Source organism: Silurus meridionalis, chromosome 14 (genome assembly GCF_014805685.1).
Source record: "Silurus meridionalis isolate SWU-2019-XX chromosome 14, ASM1480568v1, whole genome shotgun sequence".
NCBI classification, from domain to species: Eukaryota; Metazoa; Chordata; class Actinopteri; order Siluriformes; family Siluridae; genus Silurus; species Silurus meridionalis.
The window spans coordinates 21053290-21077541 of record NC_060897.1 but is presented as its reverse complement, the minus strand read 5'-3'; the positions used below and the strand labels follow the sequence as shown (position 1 = coordinate 21077541).

General features: G+C 43.4%; 1 protein-coding gene across 8 annotated transcripts in view; it reads left to right on the top strand.

Moving 5' to 3' along the window:
* The window catches only part of unc5a (unc-5 netrin receptor A), a 195819-nt gene that overhangs the window by 161680 nt on the left and 9887 nt on the right, over positions 1-24252 (top strand). For all 8 annotated transcript variants that reach the window (XM_046866981.1, XM_046866980.1, XM_046866976.1 and 5 more), the window contains 5 exons: positions 1385-1678; positions 4175-4262; positions 6039-6207; positions 7635-7868; positions 20589-20738. In XM_046866981.1, the coding sequence (XP_046722937.1) occupies positions 1385-1678; positions 4175-4262; positions 6039-6207; positions 7635-7868; positions 20589-20738 (935 nt within the window). The remainder of the gene's footprint in view (positions 1-1384; positions 1679-4174; positions 4263-6038; positions 6208-7634; positions 7869-20588; positions 20739-24252) is intronic.

Below are 24252 nucleotides of genomic sequence, written 5' to 3'. Positions count from 1 at the left end.
CTATAACCCTGTTGAACACGTTTAGGATGATTGTGAACTCACCCCAGACCTTCTCATTGCACCTTCATCATTACCTGACTGACCACCCAAAATCAAGTGGAACATCTTCCCAAAAAGATTGGAAGTTACTATTTTCCAAAAGCTCATATGAATGTTATGGTCAGGTGTCCAAAAACGTTTGTTGATGTAGCGTATATATATTCTATATAATGAATACAGGAAACACAACCAGTGTTTTGCTAAAACTGGACTAGTTACACTGCACTTTCACCTAGCGGTTATTAATGCACTACTCAGTACATGATTAGCAGTGCGACAGCTTATAACCGAGTCCCATCAGTCATCACCTTTGACATCATCCCTCCAGCCATTTTCCACCTGAACCCACTAAGACTCTCCTGCTCTTTCTGGCGAATTGAAAACGGTCGTGATGTGGAAAAAAGTCGGACCGGTGCTACGGATATGCTTAACTGAGCCGCCTCTTTTCAGAAACTCTCTTTAAGCCGGTCTTAAAAATCCGCGTCACTGCGGCGATGCTCACCGAGCACAAGCCTGGAACGCTTCATAAGTTTATCCACTGACCTCTGTTTCTTAGAGCGTAGGTGAAGCTCATTCCGTAATGAATGCCGTTCTATTACTTTGTGTGGTGTTTTTCTAAAAAAAGGGGAAAAAACCATTTGTAGTCCCATATAGCAAAAAGCAATAGATCATACATCCTGTTACAAATCATTTGTCTAGTGCTCTGTGTACAAAGATCCATGGACACCTGAGTGTAAGATGTTCTTTTTGAACATCACCACATTTAGCCATTTGCTCAGGTAGTGATGGAGGTGAGGTGAGGAGGTCTGTAGTACAGTCAGAGTTCACGTTCATCTCAAAGGTGTTCAATAGGGTTATAGAGCTTTATAGCAGGAGATCTTCCACTCCAACCCATACCGTTTCTTCATGGAGCTGGTTTTGTGCACAGGAGCATCGTCATGCTCGATCCTGCATCCGAAGGCGTGATATATACAATTGTGTGCCTCCAGTTTTGTGGTACGAGTACGAGGATAAAGCACATATGTCTGGAAAAGTCATTTGTCCCAATACGTCAAATCTTTCAAGCCGGATCTCATAGAACCAAGATCATGCAAAATATTCGTAATTTTAAATTGGTGGAAAGGGGGCGGGGCTTCCAACGAGTCAGCGGCAATCAACGTGTTCGAAAAAGTATGCAGTTGTCAGTCAGTCTACGTTGTGATGACGTTTTTTTTTTTTTGCTCTGCTCTGACAAAAAAATTTCTTCTTCTGCAAATGTTTATATCGGGTCTGTACTATCACATTCTCCGATTTTCCTCCTTTCTCTCTCTCGCTTTCTTTCGCTTTCACTCTCATCACTTCACAGAAAACTCTCATCTGCTTACAATCCAACCGGACCTGACCACGTCCGGTTACCAGGGTTCTCTCCGTACACGCCACGACCCGACCTCCAAATTCTCCCTGAGCGACGGCCCCCTGCTGGAGCCTCTGGCTAACGGGTCACATACCATGGCTAACGGCAAAGTGAGCAGCGACGCCGGACACCTCACCAGCCGCCTCGCCACCCAGAGCTACTTCAAGACTCTGCCGCGGGACGCCGTCCATACCTCGTACGGCACCTTCAACTTCCTGGGGGGACGTCTTACCATCCCTAACACGGGTTCGTCACACGACTGCACACATACACGCTATTGTTTTCTCACTTTTTCTACACAGCTCTTCTCACACACTCTCAAACCTCCAGCTAGGAAAGGAACGGAATAACACTAGCACAGGAAAAGGAAAATTTGGCCTGTGAGAATCTTATTCGTGTTACCTTACGGAGCAACACTATATGGACTGTAAGTTTGTGGACAACTGACCATTAGGTCTCCATTTGCTGCTAAAATATGCTCCATTCTTCTGGGAAGATGTTCCACTAGATTTTTGTGGAGATTTGAAGGGGTAGAGATTTTATTCATCCACATGGGTGTTAGTAAAGTCAGGTAGTGATGGGGGTGAGGTGAGGAGGCCTGGGGTACAGTAGACATCTATAGCAGATCATCTTCCACTCCAGCACATGTAAAGCGGATCTTCATGGAGCTGGTTTTGCATTGGAACATCTAGTTTAAGCGAAGAGAAAAATGCATTCCACCGCATCCAAAGACGTTCTATACAGTTGTGTGCCTTTAAATTTCTGGGAACAGTTTGGAGAAGAACACATCTGGCGGGAAAAGTCAGGTGTCCCAATACTTTTTCCTATTTATATTTATGTTAATTCTTTTATGTAATATGAAGATGATTATGATGATGATGATGATACTTTCCCAAAGTGAACGATTCTGATAACCACATGACTGATTTTTCTCAGAGCAGAACCCGGGCGACTCTGAGGTGTGAAAAATGTCATAATCAAACGTCAATTAAATGCAAAATCTGAAGAGAAGATCGGCGTTGAAAAAACCAGGAAGGTTAAACGGTAGCGATTTAACATCGATTCTACGTCAGAGGTGATCAAATTACGCGACGGATCGAGGAGGCGTCGAACGCCGGCCTCTGTAAACAAAAGAGGCGGGAAGCGCGCTCCTGTCGGCACCATAACGATCGCGTTACGACAATAAATGCCTTTTATAAAAAGCAAAGTGAGTCATTTCGCTTCCCTCGACCCAAATTGCTCTGATTGGGCGACATTAGCAAGTCGCGAGCTCGTCTCACGGAACGGACCGCGACCGAGGAACAGCGTCGCTAAACCGATCGGTGCCTGAATGGTGCCTGTAACCTTATCCACTACCAAGGGCATGATTTGAAGTCTATTTGGGACAATTAGCTCCCTCAATAAGAGACAGAGCCCTCATCAGTCTGCCACGTTTGGAGTTAGTGCGAGGAGAGGAAATGAGGGAAAGATTTCCAATTTCGCTGAGAAATCCATCCTCTCCGAGTGGAGAAAAGCTGCAGGAGGCAGCGGATGCACCAGTGCCATCGGGGGAATAGACCTGATCTGAGATCACGCTGAGAAATGTATATACCAGTCTGGGTTTTGAATTTGGTTTCTCACTTCATTATAAATGTGCCGCTTTATTTGTCCTGATTTGCTTTAAGCAGATTTGCTTGGATTGTTTAAATGAAGTGTGTAAATCTCAAGAATGGACTTCTGCAATCCCAATAAGTCCACCAACAGATGGAAATAGGCTGGTGACTGGTGTCTGGTGATATCAAACCCTGCTCAGGTACGGTGGGATTGAATTCCAACTTCAAGAAGCTGCGGTGGTGAACGATCACCTCCTACAGTGCTCAGCTTGAGGAACCCGAGTGAAGAATCTGAGAGTGCAAGCGCAATTTCTGGACAGACCAGGAAGCACTTTTTAATGGAAGGAAGCGTTTTTGGTAACAAGAAAAGATTAAGAAAGTCTTAAAGCTTTTCTTCTATGTACCTTGAGAGATGGAGCAGAACAAGGGTTGATCTCTTTTTAGCTTTGGGTTTCAAATCATCATCTTTTAGGCTAAAACCGGACCTCGAGTTTATTTCGCACCGTTTTTGCTGGCACGCTGCCACTCGCGAACGATAGCAGTGTGAGATGTTTTTTCATTCAAATCCCTGACTCTTTAAAAGCCTTTAATAAGAGGATGTTGCAGTTGTAGGACTCTGTAAAAACTCGGTATTTGGCATCCACACAGTGGAAAAACACAGTGATCCATGTAGCTGGTTTGCTCTGGATGCGTTTGATTATTTCTTTCCCTGCATGACCTTGACTATCTATGAGACGCGCTATTGCTGAAAGCGTGGTTATGTCAGACTTTGCTCCGTCCCACATTTAACCCTGGTGGCATTTCCATGCTTTTGTATCTTTTTTTTCCGTTATCATTGTTCTCATAGCCATCGATAACAGAAAGCAGTGTGCTTTGGAGTGATACCAAAAAAAGCCCTTGTGTATGCAAAGTCGTTCTTTTCGACCGATGATAGTAAAAAAAAATAAAAAAGCTTGTTTCGAAAGCAAGAGAGAAAAACGGCATGGCGGCGGTGTGGAATTTCTATTTATATATTTATTTATTTATTTATTTTGTCCTTTCCTGTCTATACATTAACGTAGTGTATATCTGAAGGTCACATTTGCTCAATGCGCTCTGAATAAAACCAAGCCCTTTGGCTTCTTCCTGTCTTTGCACTTATTTGCATTAGGGATCAGCCTGCTCATTCCTCCCGAGGCCATCCCCCGAGGCAAGATCTATGAGATTTACCTCACAGTGCAGAGGAAGGACGATGTGAGGTAGGTCCCTCTGCAGTCGCTGCCAGAAAAGTTTCAGAGAGAAGAGAAATAAGAGAGGAAGCATGCAGGGGGGGGAGCCTGTAGGCATCACAGAGAGTGATTGAAGTCAATTTCCTTGTGCTGGTTCGTGTGTGTGTGTGTGTGTGTGTGTGTGTGTGTGTGTGTGCACATGGTCAGATGCATGACTAACACCAGCTACAGGCTCGGTGTGGCCTGATAGGCTCAAGTGAACCAGAGACAGACTTTGGAAAAGAAAGGGATTCATAAAACTTCCACTTTATTCAGCAGGATTTACTGCATTTTGTAACCAATTAAATCATTAAAAGGGGACAAAATACTTCCCATCAATCACAATGAGGTTCTGCATGTTAATATATCCTGACTGTATGTTAATCTCAGTGAAGGAGGCGGGGCCTTACTGTATGAGTATGTCAATGAAGGAGGTGGGGCCTTACTGTATGATAATCTTCCTGAAGGAGGCGGGGCCTTACTGTATGAGTATTTCAAAGGAGGTGGGGCCTTAATGTATGATAATCTTATTGAAGGAGGTGTGGCCTTACTGTATGAGTATTCCAAAGAAGGTGGGGCCTTACTGTATGATAATCCTAATGAAGGAGGCATGGCCTTACTGTATGATAATCGCAGTGAAGGAGGTGGGGCCTTACTGTATGATAATCTTAATGAAGGAGGTGGGGCCTTACTGTATGATAATCTCAGTGAAGGAGGCAGGGCCTTACTGTATGTTAATCTTAATGAAGGAGGTGGGGCCTTACTGTATGATAATCTTACTGAAGGAGGCGGGGCCTTACTGTGTGAGTATCTCAATAAAGGAGGCGTGGCCTTACTGTATGATAATCGCAGTGAAGGAGGTGGGGCCTTACTGTATGATAATCTTAATGAAGGAGGTGGGGCCTTACTGTATGATAATCTCAATAAAGGAGGCGTGGCCTTACTGTATGATAATCTCAATAAAGGAGGCGTGGCCTTACTGTATGATAATCTCAATGAAGGAGGTGGGGCCTTACTGTATGATAATGTCAGTGAAGGAGGTGAAGCCTTACTGTATGATAATCTTAATGAAGGAGGTGGGGACTTACTGTATGATAATCTTAATGAAGGAGGCGGGGCCTTACTGTAGGATAATCTCAATGAAGGAGGCGGGGCCTTACTGTATGATCATCTTAATGAAGGAGGTGGGGCCTTACTGTATGATAATCTCAATGAAGGAGGCAGGGCCTTACTGTATGATAATCTCAGTGAAGGAGGCGTGGCCGTACTGTATGATAATCTCAGTGAAGTAGGCGGGGCCTTAGAAGATGGCGGCTTTCAAAGTGTTATTTATGTATCGGATTGTCACACTGTATATGAGGGAGATGGATACACTTTTTCCAGGCAACTCGAGATGTTAGCAATTAGACCCCCTGATATGATAACAAAATAATAATAGGTAAAGAATATAGCAATAATTATGAAGTAATAGATTTAAAAAGTAAACATTACTGGGTACATGATTAAATATTTAACATGGGCTGGTATAATAACCGTTACAATGATTTGTTTTACAAGCTGCTTTTGAAGTGCAGCAAAATAGAAAAAATTGCAACTGCCAATAAAAGAAATAAAGAGTTAAATAATATATTCAGTGTAAGATGTAACACTGGCTACATTCCATTGCAGCTCGAGCTCTACATCTGACCCTTGACACAGCATGTCAAACATGAATCTGGAGTATAAACTGACCCTGTGACCCTGATACCCACGTTTCTGCCTTCCTAGACTGCCCCTGGCTGGGTGCCAGACGCTGCTGAGTCCGGTGGTTAGCTGCGGCCCGCCAGGCGTCGTGTTGACTCGGCCCGTCATCATCAGCATGGAGCATTGCTCTGATTCCTGCACTGATCACTGGGCCATCAGGCTGAAGAAACAAACCTATGAGGGAACCTGGGAGGTGAGTCAGTGATAAAGCGATACGTGTGACTGCATGTTTTTATCACTTTGAGTTATCAGTCATGAGTTTTACATGACATTCGATGAGATCGATATTGTTGGCTTCCCGCAGTCGAGTTAGTCGATTCTTTTCCTTTCAAACGCTCCTCAACTTGCATTATTTTTGTTGCGAAAGTGTGGTGCTATAAATTTACAAAAAAACACACTGGGGGTAGAAAACACACCAGGGTTCAAGTATCCAGTTCCCTTTACTAATGGTAGTGAGGACGTTCCCCTGTAGGTACCACTTGATAAGCATTTGTGGGGGGTTTTGATGCAACACCACGGACAATCACAGATAAAGTGTCCAGCGGTTTTGTATTGAAATCCCTTCTCCATCCACACACACATTTTTATATATATATATATATATATATATATATATATATATATATATATATATATACCTCATCCTTCGTTCGTCCTCTTTTCATTACTGAACTGAATCATGCACGGATTTGAGGCATATCTCCTCAAACACATCACATATTTCTCCAAAGAGCATTCCCAGGAAGGCGGGGGAGAAGGTGGCAGAGAGAAAGGATGAAGAAGCAGAACAGGGGGGTGGCAGTGGGAGTGAAGGTCTTCTTTCATGTTCGATATTGTGCATAAATTATTCAGGCCGCCCGGTGTGTCAGCGGCGGGGCGTCTGCAGAATGAATTGGCCTGTCTCTGGCTGAGGTTGGACGAGGACTTTTAATCATCCGTTGGCACAAATATAGCCCAGGTACCCCAGACTAGGGCGGGAAAAATACGGGGGAACTTCGTCCTCCTCCGAGTGTTCGTAGGCCGTCTTAAAGCAATTAATTTCTCCAGAGATTGTCTCAGGCATCAGAAAGAAAGGGTGAAGTATGGTCCCTCGTCGATATCGAACCATCTGAATGGGGGACATTAGAAAAAAAAGAGTATGGAAGATGCATTTTCAAAGTGGGCGAATGCGAAAACGCCTCGTGTCGATAGTCATTTTATTGATGAACACATTTCATCGATCAGCAGGATGTCTTTCCTGGCTGGAGGTCCTGAGGTGTGTGTGAGGTTGATTAGATTGAGAAAGCAGGAGTGCTCATCACCGAGGCTCCTGTTTGCCTTTTTGTCTAATTAAAGCCGCTCTGGGAAGCCATAAGATGATTGCATTGGACCACAGGTAACTCGGTAGATTTCTCCTTATTTGAACCTCGGACTGCGTAGATGAGATGTAATGCGTGTCAACAGGGCCACTAACGAGTCTAATCTGAATACAGGTAATTACAAATCAGCCTAGTGAGTCATATAAATGAATCAAACCCGGTATTAATTACTCTTGAGATGAATCGTAAACATTTGTCTACAAGTCCTACCGCCCTAAGTGACCTGTGCCCTTACCCATGTGTACCCCCGTGTGTACTGCAGGATGTGTTGCTGCTCGGCGAGGAGTTGGTGTCTGAGCCATTTTACTGCCAGCTGGAGGCGGAGACTTGCCGCTTGTTTACCGAGCAGCTCGGACGCTTCGCTTTGGTCGGAGAATCCCTCAGCATGGCCGCGGCCAAGCGCCTCAAACTGCTGCTGTTCGCCCCGGCATACTGCTCCACCCTCGAATACACCATCCGTGTCTACTGCACTGATGACACACACGACCTTATCCAGGTGAGTGACCTTGACCGGCTTCTTCATGCTAAACATTGATGAATTTATATCAGCCAAGAATGTCAAATAATGTAATGCTTGGTGATTTGGTCATCATATGGTTAATGGGTAATAATTAGTGACTGGTTCATAATTTTTCATCAGTAATTGATCTCTATTTCGGTGTAATGAATGGGAACTGGTCAGTATTTTGGTGTAATGAATGGACATTATTTAGTATTTTGGTATAATGAATGGAATTGGTCAGTATTTTGGTGTAATGAATGAAAATTATTCAGTATTTTTGTGTAATCATTGGACATTATTCAGTATTTTTGTGTAATCATTGGACATTATTCAGTATTTTGGTATAATGAATGATAATTGGTCAGTATTTTGGAGTATTGAATGGAACTTGGTCATTATTTTGGTGTAATGAATGGAAATTGGTCAGCATTTTGGTGTATTGAATGGAACTTAGTCATTAATTTGGTGTATTAAATAGAAATTGGTCAGTATTTTGGTGTATTGAATGGAAATTGATCAGTATTTTGGAGTATTGAATGTACATTGGTCAATATTTTGGTGTAATGAATGTAAATTGGTCAGTATTTTGGTGTATTGAATGGAAATTGGTCAGTATTTTGATGTTTTGAGTGGAAATTGACAGTATTTTGGTGTATTGAATGGAAATTGGTCAGTAGTTTGGAGTATTAAATAGAATGGTGATTAGTCACTTTATTATTTAGCGATTGATTACTGGTTATCGGAGTGTGTTGCATTTTGTTGGTGAACTATAATGTTATTGCAGTTAAGGATGATTGGTTGCTATGTTGGAGAACGAGGGATGGTTGGTTTCTAGGTAGTGATTAGCCGCTGTGTTGATGTAATTAAAGGTGATTGGGTGGAACGTCCAACCTGGGGAATGCGTTACTCGATAAGAGCGTTTAGTGGCTGCTGATTGGTTGCCATGTCGATGATGTAATCATCTGAAATCGGTGCGCTGGAGTAACGAGAGGCATTTGTCAAAGGTTTGTTGTGTATTTTCCGAATTTGATGCGATTCGTGAATGCTGATTGGTTAATCGCATGCCGGCGTGCGGGCGACTGATTGCGACAGGATAATGTTGTAATCAGTATCATCAGGATTAAAACCAAAATGTGCTGGTCAATATGTTGAGCTGAAAACTGAGCAGTGGCTGGTGGTTAGATGTAGTGGTGGAGTGGCTGCTTCTATGTTTTTGTGTGATGACTGATAATAGGGTCTGTTTCTCTTCTGTTCGCTCCATGTTTGTTTGCCATCTGCCTGCTTATGTCTGTATTTCTTGGGCACCTTCTCCTGTTTTTTTCTCATGAACGGATCGAGAACAATCGGGAGCTAATGCCAACGCCGGCTCCCGGGAGAAGCACGTTTGAGTAGCCTTTAAGATTTCATTTGCATGGTTAATTAGTAAATGAAAAAGGAAAACCGTGTGGCTGGCGTCCCGAGTTCGCCACGAGAAAGAAAAGCGTAGTAATCACCACTCCAACCTCACGCAGCCTGCCAGAAAGAGAGAGAGAGAGAGAGAGAGAGAGAATGGTGTGAGAGTAGAGAAGGTAAGCAAGTTTTTGAGGAGTCGTGTGATGATGGGAGATGAAAATGAGAATGTCAGAGATAGATGGATGGAAATAGAGCCACGCAGAGCTCAGAGGATTATGGTGGGCAGTGGAGTTTTTTTTTTTTTTAATCCAAAGCCTCAATCAGGCCGCATGAAGTTCTCAGGAACATGAGGTCCTCTGGTGGTTCATGAGGAAAAAAAAACTTCATCAGCCACTGATCTCCAGCCAAACTGCGGCCTCAGCACCCACACTCGTTATGAACTCATTAGGAGCTCGTTATGGCTGCTTCTGCGAGAAGCAAGCTGTTGATGCAAGTTTTTTTTTTGCATTTATTTTTTGGCCGTATTATATTTATATAGCGCCATTAAACACGGGAAAAAGTGTAGCGTTAAATAAACAGGCGTAACACAAATCAAAGAGAGTAACACATTATCTGTGTAAAGCTGCTTTGAGACAATGTTCATTGTTAAAAGCGCTATACAAATAAAAATAAATTGAATTGAATTGAATTAATAACCGTCTACCGTCGCTCATGACCTTGACCGTTTCCAAGTGCTGGAGATATGTGTGTGTGTGATATCTTTGCTAAGCCATGGTGTTCTCCTGGGAAATGTAGTCTTCAGGGTTGAACTGAAACGAGATATATATATATATATTTGAATATATTATATTCGCAAAATCCGACCTAATCCGAGATCGCTCTGTTGTGGAGGCACCTAACAGGTGCAGTGAGCTCTCTGCGTTAAAAAAATGTACCCCCTCCCGAGTGACTGATTGGCTTCCCGTACAGTCGCAGGTCCTCGTTTCTTGTGATTGTCTTTCGCATTATTATGCTAATCAGCGCTAGTCAGGGGGGCGCTGGAGAAGTAGTGCAGGCGGAGAGGTAGCAGATGATCTAATGCCTGATCTGAGATGTGTATTTATCTCCGGTGACATGTTAATTGTGTTGCGTTATGGACTGTAATGATTGCCAGAGGGTATGGCACGCATCCACACACACACACACACACACACACACACACACACACACAGTGCACGCACTTCATTCCAAGTCAAGTCAAGTCAAGAGGCTTTTATTGTCATTTCTACTATACACAGTGGTACACAGTACACAGTAAAAATGAGACAACGTTTCTCCAGAACCCTGGTGCTACACTAAACAACAACAAACAAAACAACATTAAGCTAAAACACAAGACACCAGAATACCATAATACCATAATACCATAATACCAAATTAACTCTTGCACCAGCCGGGAATTCAGAAATGATTTTGAAGCTGAGCAGTCACTGCTCTTTAAATACATTTCATCCGAACGTTCATTTCCAAGCAGCAGGATCGCAGTAAAGGGTGTTTGCTTAAGAAGACCTTTGAGATGAATGTGAACGTTGACTGCTCCCCAGGTCTCCTCACCTCCGCCTTCATCAGTGCCTGACTTCACTAACACACTTCCAGAAGAAGTGGAGGTTATTTATAAAATAAAGCAAATAAAGAATGGGATGTAGAATCGTTTGCTCTGGTGTCCACAAACTTGTGGTACAGATTGTGTCCATTCTCCTTCTCAGCTTCACGCCACTCATCACCGGGCGGAGCAGGAAGGGCATCGCTTCATCTCCCAATTAAACCCGATTAGAACCAGCGTAACTGTGTTTGATGGGGGCACGGCGTCGTGACACTCGGGACTCGGTGACATTTCGGTTCGCAGGCTCTCGATAAGCGAGCGGCCCTACGGGACCAATTAGATCGATATTTAACGGCAGCCCGCTCTTCTCCGGCACCGGCGCCGGTGCTGACTCTTCAGCAGGAGATCTCCAGCCCATGGAAAGCAGATCTTCATGGAGCTGGAACAGGTTTGGGTCTCCTCTCACAACGTCTCATTCCTTCTCCTCTACCTTCTCTCCTTTTCTTCTAGGCTTTGGAAGCCGTTCTTCCTTTCCGTCCATCTTTCCATCCTTTCTTCCTTCCTTCTATGCTTTCTTGATCTCCTTTTCTTTCGCTTTCTTTTCTTTCTCTTTCTTCCTTCCTTCCTCATTCCTTCCTTTCCTTTAATTCTCTCTTTTCCTTTCCTTCCATCTGTCCATCCTTTATTCATTCTTAAAGCGCTCTTGATCTTTTTCTGTTCTCCACTCTTCTGTACTCATTCTTTTCTCAATCCATTCTTTTGTTCTATGTGCTCGTCATTTCCTTGCTTTCCTTCCTTCCATCTTTCTGTCCATCCTTTCTTCTTTACTCCCTTTTATCCTTCTCTTCTCTTCCCTTCCCTTCGAGCGTGTGAACGTGGCGTTCCTGATTTAGCTAACGCCGTGTCTTGACTGCAGATGAGACGTTGCTGAGATTTTCCTCCAGCTGAACATGTGGATAAGGTCTAGCGGTTTGGGTGCTGACTCGGCGTATGGGCGTAATGCTTGCGTGTCATGTGTGTGTGTGTGTGTGTGTGAGACAGTTTGACCTTTGTCTAAAAGCAGAGCATAATGGCGTGTGTGTGTGTGTGTGTGAGACGGATGGAAAGCGCAGCGTCAGCTCGGTGACGTGAACTTTAATGTGACACTCAGCTTTACGGAGACGAAACAGACGGAGAGCGAGAGAAATGACGCGTCACAGTGTTGCGCTTACTTTTTTCACCATGATTTATCAAGAGCAAAGTGCATCTCGTCCCTCTGTGTGTGTGTGTGTGTGTGTGTGTGTGTGTGTGTGTGTGTGTGTGTGTGTGTGTACAGCACAGCTGCCTCCATGCTCACACCCGAAGTTATTAATCAGAGATGAGGGAAGCTGTGGAAGACACACTGATGGGCTCGATCCATCAGAAAGAGAGAGAGAGAGAGAGAGAGAGAGAGAGAGAGAGAGAGAGAGAGAGAGGAGGGTGACATAGACGAAGAGAGGTTTTAATAGATGACGAGTGAAAGACAATAAGACGAGCTCAGCTCGAGGGAACGCTTAACTATATGCAGATACGTCTTTATAATGAACATCTGCACGTCATCGCTCAGGGAAAAAACCCAACAAATTCCCGAATTGTTTGTCGACTCGGTCCATAGGCGTCGTCCGTCTTCAGAGTCGTTTTATTTCCGTGACGGAGTCTTCAATCTCTTTCAGTCTCTTTCAGTCTCGTTCAGTCTCTTTCAGTAAACCCACCAGGGGTGTCCAAATACGAGACGCAGAACGTCGACTGAAATCCTGCTATATTTAATATTCACGTCTTCCACGTGTCAGATTCATGTCACGCCACAGCCTGGTTTCTTCTGCATTATTACACTACACTAACACTAAGCACTCAACTGAGAAATTGAGCACTGAGAACACTAAGAACACTGAGCACTGAGAAAACTGAGAGAACTGAGAAAACTGAGAACACTGAGAGAACTGAGAGAACTGAGAGAAATGAGAACACTGAGAAAACTGAGAACACTGAGAGAACCGAGAACACTGAGAAAACTGAGAGAACCGAGAACACTGAGAGAACTGAGAACACTGAGAGAACGAGAGAACTGAGAACACTGAGAGAACTGAGAACACTGAGAGAACCGTCAGGTACCCAAGAGTCTCACACACACTCTCACTCACACACAAACACTCACACACACTCACTCACACCACACACTCTCACTCACTCACTCACACACACTCTCACTCACCCACACACACCCACACACACACACACACACACTATTCTCCTTTGTTTTTTCACTTGTTTGTTCCTTTTGTGTGTGTTTTATTTTTTTATCACGTAATGCAGATGAAACTTAGCTATTAATCAAAAAGCAATAGAAAGCGGAGCAGACTATAATCAGATCACTGGGTCCATATATACTTTTTCTTGGCTGTGTTTTTTTCTTCATTTTGACTCTGTGTATCTTTAATAAGAGATTTTTGTTCTATTTTTGTGCGCCAAAAAGAGTACAGGAGGAAACTAAAGTTGCGAGTGGGGAACTGAAGAAAAGTCGGACTGCACGTGACAAAGAAACGGTCAGAAGAAAACGTACGAACAATTGTTGCTTCGTAGATCGTAATTTAAACGTGGATTGTCATTGGGTAATGAATGCTCGATCCCAGGCCCTGCTCTAAAACGTGGTTCGTTTTGATTGGTTGTAGCTGTCTGAAAACGCCATCTTCCTTAATCACGTTTAAACCTTTCCTTCTTCTCAGGCCGAGGACAGTTTGTCATCTAAGAGTTAGCGTAGCTGCTAACCTCCTTCTGTCACAGGCAGACAGCGAAGATTAACTATACAAGGGTCTCGTCTATTCCCCGGATGGACCGAGTCTATCAGACGCCGCAGCGAGTGAGTCGAGGCAACCGGACGGACGAAGCTGAAAAGCCGGAGAGCTGCGTCCTGGCCTCCGATAATCCAGTTATCTGTCCCTCTGAAGCTTAACACACTTCTGACCTCAAGGCGAAAAACGCTAAGCTGCTTCTCCATCCATTTTTCCGCTCCCTCTCTTTGAGTTTCCCCTCAATATCAGCGCTTTCCACTTTTCCTCTTTATATCTCGTGTTTATCTCCCCTCGTTCAAGCCTCTAAAAATATACAAAAATCGAAGAAGAAAACACGGTACCCCTCCCCCCACTCGTCGCAAACACCCCCACACGCACTCGTCTCCACATGACATCTTCTCTCTCTTTTCTTCCGCGAAGAACCCGACGTCGAATTCGTCTTCCTTCGCGTCTGCGGTGGAAAAATAAACGCCGAATCTTTTCCGATCTGCTGACGAAGGTGTCGAGCGTTTTTTTTCCCCTCCTCGCTCAACTAAATAAAGTTTTAGGGAGTTCTCTTTCCGTTTCTCTCGTCTTTTTTTCTTCCCCTCTGCAGTAAATGTGCCGTCGCACAAAGCAATTTATTAGGAAGACAATGAGGCATACAGGAGGCCATTACTCTCTTTGTCGAACCCACATGTGGAAAGCAAACACACAAACTGCGAGTGCAGTATTTTTTTATGTTTGGGGCGTGATGTTGTTAAAAAAAAAAAAGAAAAGAGAAGAAAACGATTCATCGAGACAGACAGATTTATGCACGCTTGTTAATTCGCGAGCTCTCGGGACGCTGGCGGGACGTCCGCATCGGTATTCAGGGTGCCAAAGCTTCATAATGGGATAATTGGCAGCCTCTCGGCTCGATCTGCTGATGGGTCAGAATGTGGATCAAAGTTCACTCGTCGCCATTTGCAATGCTAATTCCCGCCCCGAAGAGTAATTGTGCTTCGAAGAGGACCGAGCTAAACGAGGAGCTTTGGAGCCTTTTGTGCGAGTAAAAGCCACACATCGAGAGATTATACGCCTCTCCACATTCGATTGGCCTCTGCTATTGACTCGCGCGAACCCCCGGACGACTGGGGAGATAACCTCTGACCCCTGGTCCCCGCCACAAGGACACGAGTGCAGCTTGTAAGACGCCCACTCCTCCATCTGAAGACTAAATGGCTGGTTTGAAAGTGTTTCCGTGAGGGGACATGTTTAAAATTGGGGCTCGTTACGTCCTCATTAGGGAGCGGAGAGCCTCCGCGATCTGATCACCGCGTTACACGCGTAGCCTGAAAGAGTTTGCAGCGGCGCAAGGATCCGTGTTTCAAATCGATAATTACCGGCTTCCTTACCGTTATAATTGAAGCCGGCCGAGCCTGAAGTGAGCAGCGCAAAGGAAACGGCGCCGCAGATAAGAATCGGCCGGATTCTCCATCTTAATTAGACTCGCTCTCCGAATTCAATCCGTGTGCATCGGCGTTCGCGCAGTAAAGCCGTTACACCATACGGCCTCATCCATCTGCCCTTCCAGAGCGCGTTCCTTCCAGCACATTAGCTTCATATTCGTGCCTCCAGAACGCTTCGAACACGAGTGCAGTGCCAGCATGAGGCAGCCATGGAGTGCTGTACAAGTGGTACTTGTCCAAACTTTAATTTCTTGTAGTGGTGAGTCTTCTGCTCTGTGGGACAGAAAGTATGAGTGTCACCTATAGCAAAAGCTTTGTGTGTGTGTTTGTGTGCGCCTGCTTGGTCCCCAAATTACACACTAAAGTAAAATGTGTGGCGCAGCTAAACCGGACCTGTTTCTGTTCATCCCTGCGCATGCATCAATTTTCGTGTTTTGTTTGTATTTATTGGTTGCTGTATTTACACCACCACAGCTCTGATGATTGGATGTCGCCCAGGGGAAAAGGAGGAAACCGGACACTTGGTTGTTGGGGTCCCCCTCTAATCTCATGCAGAAGCACAGTGAACTATTACTGTTAAGCTTTCTTACAAAAAAGCAATCAAACACAAATAAATAAAAAACTGGTGCACATTCTGTATTTGTATTTTTGTTTTCATTCAAAATGCCCTGTTTGCAGAAAGACAGAAAAGCCTAATTGCATCAGGATGTCTGTAAAGGTTCAGACATTAAAAAAAATAAAATCAGCCATCGTTTTTACATTATTAATAGTAATTTCTTGATGAAGTTCCTGTTGACTGGAAATAAAGGGCCCTAAAACAAATCTCATCTTAATGCTGTCTTATGTGGCTTATTTGTAAACTCTTTACCCCTCAATCCAGAGGTTGCTGGTTCAAACCTGCTACACTCATTCATTTGTTAATATTTTTTACACCATAAAAAATCCCACCGTGCAATCACATCACCTGTCCTACAGTAGTGCAGCGATTAGCATCAGGGTTTTTGTTTTTCCAAAATATATATACTTAAACAGAACATACTAGTAGCCATAATTAAACTCCTAGCAGGTAGTTTCTCAAGATGATTGAATGATTACTCCCACCTGGAGAAATGCAAGCGACCACTCAGATGGATACCTGTTTTTTTTTGTTGGGAGTGCAGTTCTGAGACACACCTCTAGGGTCAGCCAGGCTTTCTTACTAAAGACTCACCTGTGAGTAGGAACACCTGAGGAAGAGAACCCACCCTCATTCGGTTGACCCCTACTCATATCTGCTTAGAGTCTCATGAGCGGTTTAATTCCAGATTTTATGTTCACACTGAAAATTGACTTGAGTTATCCCTATAATTGATGCCTATGGGCAGTTATTGGGTTTTGTTTTCCAGTGTAGCTCTTGCTACAGACCTGTTTGTCTATGGTATCTATGCTACAAACAGGATGAAAGTACTATAAAGCCACACAGCCCAGGCTCAGAAAACAATGAGCTGCATCCATTTCATTTATAATGGTGGTCAAACAAACCATCCCAATGGAGAGGATTTCGGTTGGAATCCAGAGCACTGTTTAGCCATTTAGTTCATTTTTAAAGGCCTACAAGAACCTCATTGCTGCAAGGCTTCAGTGGTGTTCTTATAAAACACTTGCCTCTAAATGGAGAGGTTGTTGGTTTGAATCCAGGGTGTTGCTCAGTCAAATTATATTATTATAATTAGTATGTTGGTGTTTCTTTTAAAAGGCCTTCAAGAGCCTCTGCAACCCAAGACTTTGGTGGCTTTCTTATAAAACACTCGCCTCCCAAAGCAGAGCTTATGGGTTCAAATCTGCCGTACAGCCTATTTTTATTATTTTCCTTAGGGTGTTGGGGTTTGTATATAATGCAAAAGGCATACAAGACGAGATTTGACGCAAGGCGTCGTGGTGTTCTTATAAGACTCTCACCTTCCATTGGAGAGGTTATTGGTTCAAATCCAGTGTGCTGCTTAGTCAATTTATTTAATTGTAATTGGGGTGTTGGTGTTTATTTTGAAAGACCTACTAGAGCCTCACCCATGCAAGGCTTCTGTGGCTTTCTTGTAAAACACTTGTCTCTCATTGCATGGGTCATTGGTTCAAAGCCAATGTGGGCTTTAGACTATTTTTATTATTATACTTAAGGTGTTGGTGTTTTACAAGAAGTGCAAAAGGCCTACAAGAGACACTGCATTTCATGGGTTTTGGTGGCTTTCTTGTAAAACGCTCGCCTCTCAACGCAGAGGTTGCGGCTTAAATTCTGCTATACCGTTTAGCCCATTATTATTATTAGAGTTACGGTGTTGTTGTTTGTTTTTAAAAGGACTACGAGAGACTCGTCAACGCTAGGAGTCTGTGGTGCTCTTGTCAAACACTCACCTCAAAATGGGGAGGTTGTTAGTTCAAAACCAGAGTGCTGTATAGTTAATTTATATAATTATAATTAGAGTGTTGATGTTCATTATGATGGGCCTTCATGAGTCTCATCATCTCTGTGGCGTTCTTGTAAAACACTTGTCTCTCAATGCGTAGGTCATTGGTTCAAATCCAGCTTAGTCTTTAACCTATTTTTATTATTATACTTGAGGCGTTGGTGTTTTACAAGAAGTGCAAAAGGCCTACAAGAGGTCCTGCATTCCACGGTCTTCGGTGGCTTTCTTCTAAAACTCTTGCCTCTCAACGCAGAGGTTGCCGGTTCAAATCCGCTGTTCTTTTTAGCTTATTATTCTCAGCGTTACGGTGTTAGTGTTTGTTTTTAAAAGCCTACAAGAGCCTCTTCTACAGTAGGAATCTGTGGCGCTCTTGTAAAACACTCGTCTGCGCCTGGAGAGGCTGTGGATTCAAATCTGCTCTAATGTTTAGCCAAATGTTATTATAATACGTCGGGTGTTCATTGCAAATGCAAAAGGCATACAAGCGGCACAGTTCTTCAATGGCTTTGGTGGCTTTCTTGTAAAACGCTCACCTTTCAACACAGAGGCTGCAGGTTCAATTCCAGCAGCTGGTGGAGTTGTTTATTAAGCTAAAAGCTGCTGTTGGCCATTTCTCAAAGCCAAAAGTCCAATAAGCATGAGCTGACTTTGTCCTCCAGTGGTGTAGTGGTTAATGTCATGGGCTCTGCTGCGTGACATCTTTGGTTTGGAGCTCACGTTGGCTTGCCTTTAACTCCACAATTATGTATTTAAAACTAAAAAGTGATATTTAAGCAGCATTAAGTGTGAGATTCTGTGGCTCATCTGGTTGAGCTTTGCCTCTGGATTGAGAGGTTGCCAGTTCGAATCCTGGCCAGGTCTCCTGGATATGGGTGAAGATGGTTCCGAAGCAATGGCGTGACAAAAAAGGTGCTACCAGACGGTGTGGAAGGGCATGAATGGCACAACAAGGAAGGTACTATCAGAAGGTATGGAATGGCTTGAATGGCACAACAAGGAAAGTGATGCGGACAAGGTAGAGGATGGTTGAAGGGCGTAACCCACAAGGTGGGGGGCAATATCCGGGCAGCTGCCCCCCCGGAGCTGGCAAAGAATAGTTGAAGGGGTTATAGCACTGAAAAAAAAAAGTATGGACTTAGTTTTGCATATATAGAAAATTCAGCCAAAAAACTATCACCCACACTTTTTCTGGGGTTCTGAAGCACCATTTACTTCAGACCCTCTTTCTTCACTCGGACACCTGTCACCTCCAACTGCCATCACACACAGCCACACTTCACCACTTACCAATGAACCATCCAAGGGTTGGGACAAGCCGGATTCGAACCAGCAACCTCCGAGACCAGAGGCGAAGCTTTAACCAGAAAGCCACAAAGTCCCACTGCAAGTGACAGGTCTCGTAGGACTTTTGTCTTTTAAAATGAGCATCAACAAAAATAAAAAAAAAATTAATTCAAGAAAGAAAATATGCTTTCACTAAAATACCAGGTTCCCCTGCTCTCAAGAATGATCCATTACTAAAACCCTTCTGAGTGGAGTTCTCTTTAATTGGAAACACCTTGTCGCTGCTTAAGATGCCTCCACATGGGCAACCTGAAGATAGATGAGATGACTGTGAAGAGTGCAGCTTAGACACCAAGAGGATGGTTCTAAATTTGTGTTGAGACAAGCAGTTCTGTCACAATGATATCTTTGCAGTCAAATCTCCGTCAGTGAACTAAACCTCTGAGTGGACAATGTAGACTTCATGTCAAAACTAATTTTCTGGTTCTTGACTATAAAGTACTTTGGTATTTTAGAATCATTTATAATCCCAATGCTTTGTGTCAAACCAGAGGAAGATAATTTCCCTACAGCTTTGTTCCTCTCAGGGATTTGCTCTCAAATCATGACATTTGGTTTGCTCTTTCAGGATAAATGTATACATTTAAAATTGACACCTGAGTCAGAATTTCTCTAAAGTTGCTGTAAAGGTCCAACACGTAGTACTGCATTTAAAGCTAATAGGAAAAGGAAATGAAGCAAACTAAACTACACACCAATGTTCTTCGACTTGTAAACACTCTTTCACAGCTGGCTAATGATCAGTGGTGGATGAAGTACGCAAACTATGTAGTCGAGTTAAAGTGGGAATCGACTCGGTAAAATACGACTCCAGTAAAAGTGTCCATTTAAACTTTCACTTGAGTAAAAATACCACAGATTTTGCCTTCAAATGTATGATGTTCTATTTATTTTATTTTTTTACACAAGACACTTGAAAGACTCAGAAAAGACCGATCAATGAATAGAATGATATTAACGAGTGAAACACTGATTGATATCTATTACAATGATCATGAACCCCAAACCTTCTTTTTCAACTACATCAAATAAATCAAGCAAATAAGCCACGTGTGTTGTGGCGAGTTCGAGTCTGGAGTTTCCTCATTTATTCCTCTCTAAATGTTCTGCTTGCCGTTGAACTGACGCTGAACTGTATGTTGGAAATAAGTAGCAATCAAAACGAGTTCATACAGAGCGCGCGTTTGACCATTAATTATCATAATGTTCCTCAAGTAAATGTACTTGAGGGAAAAATAGGTGATATTTGACTTTGAAATGTAGTGAAATTAAAGTCTTCCCAAATGGAACTACTGTACTAAAGTACAGATACAAGAAAACGCTTCTTAAGTAACCAATCACATTTACTACCTTACTGGGGCACAAATACAGAAAATATTGTACCTGTTCTTTTCCCTCTCCTGATTTGCTACAGCTCCTGCCAGTAATTGGACTGCTTTCCTGCCTAAGGTTATGAGGTTTGATGTACGAGTGCAAATTCCCAAAACTAATTTCTTACTCATGCACAGCCCTGACTACGAGTGGCTCATCAAAGCAGCACAGGAACTTTGCGTTATATATTCCCTTCTTGACCCCAAAGACATGTATTGACACTCATGTATCATGGTAGCTTTTTAGATATATACATATGCTTCAATATACTGGTTCAGGTAAGAATTGTGTCCTGGAAAAACCGTACCTGAAAGTCGTCTGTGTTTGTTGTTGTGTCGTCTCTGTAGGAGGTGATGCAGATGGAAGCGCAGCTCGGAGGTCGCCTCATTGACGAGCCACACGTTCTCCTGTTCAAAGACAGTTACCATAACCTGCGCCTCTCCATCCACGACCTGCCACAGGCTCAGTGGAGGAGCAAGCTGCTCAACGCCTACCAGGTAGGAATAGTACATGACTCTCGACTGTATTAGGAGGAGAAGTGTTTCATGTTTTAATTGTTCATTCTTCACTACAAAGAAGGCAATTTGAAGTGTCTCTTTGACAGTTGTGCTTCACGGTAATACAGGCACTGAAAAAAACTGATGCCTCAATTCAAAGCAGAAACCCCCCAACACACACAACTGCATAAGAATATGATCAAATTCATAAAATTAGAGTTGCTGAACTATGGTCAGTTTACTTTCCCCTTCCGGACAGTTATCAGCTCCGCTGCAGTATTTTTGGAATCGCTCTGCTGAAATAATTTGCTGTGACAGCATTCCTTCAGTTGACAACCCCTGGAGTGGAATTTAAAATCAGCCATAACGTTACTGTGTAGGTCCCCCTTAGGCCCCCAATACAGCTCTGACCTTTCAAGGCATGGACTCCAAAAGACCTCTGAAGGTATTCCGTGGTACCAAGACGTCAGCAGCAGCCGCTTTAAATCGTGTAAGTTGCAAGGTGGGGTCTCCATGGTTTGGACTTGTTTGTCTTGTACGTCCCACGGATAATCGGCTGCAAAGCAGTCTGTGGAATTCACAGGCAACAACGTTGTCAGGTTCCTGAAACCATTCCTGAGGGGATTTTGCAGTCTGTTCTGCAACAATATTAAGGCAGGTGGTATGTGTCAATATAACATCCACACGAGTGCATGGCCCCACGGCATTGCCCAAAGCATTACACTACCCCATTTACCACCCCCGGACACCCGTACGCTCTAAAATTTGTGCAGATCTTCTCTGCTATTGGACCAGACCGAACCAGATACATCAGTGAGCCTCGGGGGGGTCAAAAGTTTTCCTTTAACAGACTATTTTTGGTAGATACCAACCGGAGCAACCCCCCAAAAGCCTTGCCGTCTGGAAATGCTCTGACACAGGCATCTGTCCATCACTTGTACAAAACAGAGTTACACAATTCCCTACACTTGCCCATTTTTCCTGCTTCCAACACATCAACATCAAGAATGAACTGTTGACTTGCAGCCTGATATATAATAAGAGGTGTCACTGTAACTGCAAGTATTCGTGAAAGTACTTAAAATCTCCTGATGCGACAAACGAATCTAGAACCAAAACATTACTGAAAGCAGGAGCTTGATGGATTTCTTGTCTCAGGGATCTGTGTAACTAAATAAAGGCAGTATCACCAGTGTTTTATTTTACGTTTCACATGAGGTTATAGACTAGTATTGGCTCTACAAAGCATTACTAGAAACCTTATCGTTCCCCTCTCACTCTTCCTTCTCTCTTTTCTCGCTTTTTCTGCTCAACTCGCAGAAGCTAACTCATTCCCTCACCCTGGCTATTACACTTATTTATCCTTTAAATGGCCCCCCAGCTATTGTCCCCCCCTCCGCCCCCTACACACACATACACTTTCTTTCACCCTCTCTTTCACCATCTATCTCTCCCTCTCTCCTCTACATAGCTCTGCATAGACGTTCCACTGCCTGAGTTTGATCATTGGCTCTGAGAGCAGGAGTTTAGCAGATTTCCCCACAGGCGCCACATTTAAAAGGGCTCTTGATACGTCGCTCCAGCCAGCATCAGGTTTTTAAAGCTGCACCGTTCTGCCTTGGCGAGTCTTCTAATGGGATATTTCTTTGGTTTGGCCTCATTAGGATCGTTTCTGAAAGTGTGGCGATGGAACCTAACTCCATTACAGGTCAAGTAGCTGAGCCGCAAATCTCTCCATGGCCGAGACGACAGAAATACAATAAGTGCTACCTGAAGAGCAAAATTTACATAACGATGCGATAGAATGAGAGAGAGAATGAAAGAACAACAGAGGGTAGAAGGCGGGTAAACAGGTATGAGCTTATGAGGATAGACATAAGTATGAGATAGATAGATAGATAGATAGATAGATAGATAGATAGATAGATAGATAGATAGATAGATAGACAGACAGACAGACAGACAGACAGACAGAGACTAATGGATGGATGGATGGATGGATTGATGGATGGAAGGTTAAACAGACTGATAGAAGACTAGATGGACAAACAAATAAATATGCAGATAGATGGATAGACAAATCAATAGACATCCCAACAGACAGATAGGTATATTGATGGATAGAGGGATAGCTTGACAAATATATAGCTAGTTTAACAGACAGACAAAAAAGTAGACAGAGAGACAGTTACACAGACATGTAAAGGGACAGACAGACAGATGGATAGATAGCCAGACGGAGAGACAGCTCGACAAACAGACAAATGTATTGACAGAGAGACAACGAGACAGGAAGACAGACAGATGTATAGCGAGCTGGACATAAAACCAGAAATTTGATAGACAGATAGAGAGACAAGCTAAAAAGATAGACAGCAAACTAGAGACACAGAAAGACACAAGATGCAGTCATGCATATAGACAGCTAGAAATAGAGAGACAGATAGATAGATAGACATGCAGGCAAGTAGATAGAGAGATAAACAGATTGACAGTGGAACAGATCGACACAGAGATAGCTAGATAAACCGAGAGCGACAGACGGACAGCTCTCATAAACGAGTAGTGAGTGAGTGAGTGTGTCAGAAGTCGGAGTGAAGAGCAGGAAGTGGACATGCAGCAGATTAAACGCTCACTTCCTTCAGATTTCAGTGCAGCTCTTGGCTGTGAAGGGAGTTAAATATAGAGCTGCATAGAAATACTTTCCTCCTTCACTTCTCCTCCTATAGTCTGTGTGTGTGTGTGTGTGTGTGTGTGGATTTTAGCAAGCTGGAGGAGAGATGGTGCACAGATTCTCATGGGAGAATAAGTTGAAGGCACAGTGCAGAGGTGTAGGAGTGCTCTGGACACATACTCCTCATCTCTTATCTCAGTATTGCTCAATGTAGCGAGGTGTGTGTGTGTGTGTGTGTGTGTGCATGTGAGAGAGAGAGAGAGAGAGAGAGAGAGAGAGAGAGAGATAGTCACACTGAGCAACAGCTCCCCCTATAGGCACAAAACACATAGTTGAGGTTAGGGATATGAAAAAGGAGTTTAGAGATGGCTGCCTGCAGTCATGACCTTAATCAAATCTGCTGCAAAGCTAATAAACAGAGAAAGGTGTGTGTGTGTGTGTGTGTGTGTGTTACTGCGTCATCATAAAATCATTAGTGTGTTTGTTCCTGTGATTCACAATGTGTAACGGTTAATGTTCTCAAATGACTGCAGTAATGGCATCATATTTGTCCCATTTTATTTTAGATTAGTACTTACTGCTTGTCTGGTAATTAAAGCTCACTCTCTCTCCCTTTCACACACACACGGCTGCTTCTTCTAAGATAATTTACTTCAGACCTTCGCTGTAAGCTGTGACCTGAGTGTGAGATACAAACTGACTCCTACAGCTCATGTTCAACTCTCCATCCCTTCTATCTCTCCATCACCTCTATCTCTCTATCTCTCTGTCTCTTTTTTTTTTCTCTCCAGTATTTCCATTTATCCATCCATCCATCCATCCATCCATCCAAAGTCTCAT